This window comes from Canis lupus, chromosome 18, assembly GCF_048164855.1.
Source record: "Canis lupus baileyi chromosome 18, mCanLup2.hap1, whole genome shotgun sequence".
Taxonomy (NCBI): Eukaryota; Metazoa; Chordata; class Mammalia; order Carnivora; family Canidae; genus Canis; species Canis lupus.
In genome coordinates, this window is record NC_132855.1 from 58,376,716 (window position 1) to 58,378,721 (window position 2,006).

Here is a 2,006-nt window from a genome sequence, read left to right on the forward strand (position 1 = left end):
TAATTTTTATTGGATCTTTGACATTAAATCCTCAAGGACATGGTGACTGCTCCTTGCAACTTCTATTCAAAAGTTGGTCAATAATATAGACAGAAAAACATGAACACATGTAACGTAAAAATACTTATTCAGTACTGTTCAAAGGGGCATTTGGCCTATTTGGGATTATTTATGGTGTTATTGGAAGAGAATGGTCTCTGGAAAATGTTTTCTAGTGAATCCAGACTACCAAATTGGCTAATTATGTTTCTTATAGGCTACAACTCTTGTTCCAAAATGTTGGTTGGAAAGGGATGATTTTGCCTATTGATAATTCTGGATTATTAAAATCACAGTAAATATTTTTTCAGGTTCAAAAGCATATTTTCTGGAATAACTGTGTGCCAGTTGTCAAAGCACAAACAATGTTTGTACTTGGCCCCCTCTAGTATTTCCTGGACAAATCCACCACTCTTATTCTCTGAGAAGAGGGGCATCTCCCCAGCACTTTTCTTAGAGCTGTGGCCACATCTTTGTTTCTCAAGCTGTAGATGAGTGGGTTGAGCATTGGGGTGAGGATGGTATAGAAGGCGGATACAACCTTGTCTTTCTCTGGTGTGTGGTAGGAATGGGGCAGCACATTAGTGTAGAAGGCTGCTCCATAGAAAATGCTCACCACCATAATGTGGGAAGAACAGGTAGCAAAGGCTTTATGCCGGCCCTCAGCAGAGTTCATTCGATGGACAGTGAGTAGGATGTGTGTGTAGGAAATAGAGATAATGGATATGGGAATGAGCAGCATTAGCACACAGCAGGCATACATCAGAGTCTCATAGAGTGATGTGTCAACACATGACAGTTTCAGTACTGCTGGGATTTCACAGAAAAAGTGATTGATTTCTCGGGACCCACAGTAGGGGAAACTCATAGTAAAGGGTGTCAGCATGAATCCATCTAAGGACCCACCAACCCAGGAACCCACCACCATGAATAAGCAAATTCTGCGGTTCATGAGGAGAGGGTATCGCAGGGGTTTGCACACAGCTACATACCGGTCATAGGCCATGAGGCCTAGCAGGAAAAATTCACCTCCAATTAGAGTCAGGTAGAGGAAGATCTGAAGGGAACATCCCAAGAAGGAGATCATCTTTTCCTTGGACAGAAGGTCTTGAAGCATCTTGGGAACAGTGATGCAAATGTAAACAGTGTCCATGATGGAAAGCTGGCTGAGTAAAAAGTACATGGGTGTATGGAGGTGAGAGTCAACATGGATGAGTAGAATCATGACCACATTGGCTGTGACAGCCACCAAAAAAATGGAGAAAACCACTGCAAAGATAATCCCAGGAAATGCAGGATGGGTGATAAGGCCCAGAAGGATAAAATCAGTGGAGTTCTGGAGAATGGTCTCCATGCTCATGTCACATGGTAGCTCCTAGGGCTCCAAAGGCAAAATGTTGCTGAGTTAATTAATAATCTATATTTAGGCAGGGCCCACCATGTATAATGTATCAGAAGCAACATGGGATAAAGGACAGAATATACACATCAGAATCATTGTGAATTCTAGTTTCAATATTAATGGTCATGTGATATTGGACAGATAAATTAATCTATAAATTAACACTTTCATTATCTGTGAAGGGTTATTGTTGGTCTATATTTCTGTAGGCTGGACATGTGATGTAAATATAATATTTCATACAGACTCACTTTCAGAATTTGCTTTATTTTATTTTGAACTACTTCTTTATAATCTTCATAATCTTATTACTTTAGATGAAATATTTCCTGAGGTTGATAACTGTGCCCTCCCCTCCATGATGCTTGCAACCAATATTCAAAGGTTGATTGAATTTAAGTTGTTCTCTGCTCTTAAGATGATTACATTGTTAAAACCATACATATACATTTATGATTTCATAAATTGATAGAAAATAAACATGGACCCAATAAATCTAATAAATTTAGTATTTGGGGCTGTTTTTGTTGTTATTGTTATTATTATTTATTATTGTTGAGAGAGA

General features: G+C 38.9%; 1 protein-coding gene across 1 annotated transcript; it reads right to left on the reverse strand.

The window, feature by feature from the left end:
• Positions 1 to 424: 424 nt before the first annotated feature.
• On the reverse strand, positions 425 to 1,399 carry LOC140609383 (olfactory receptor 2T2). The gene has a single exon (XM_072784730.1). The coding sequence runs from the start codon at positions 1,397 to 1,399 to the stop codon at positions 425 to 427; it is 975 nt and encodes a 324-aa protein (XP_072640831.1).
• Between the last annotated feature and the right edge of the window lie 607 nt (positions 1,400 to 2,006).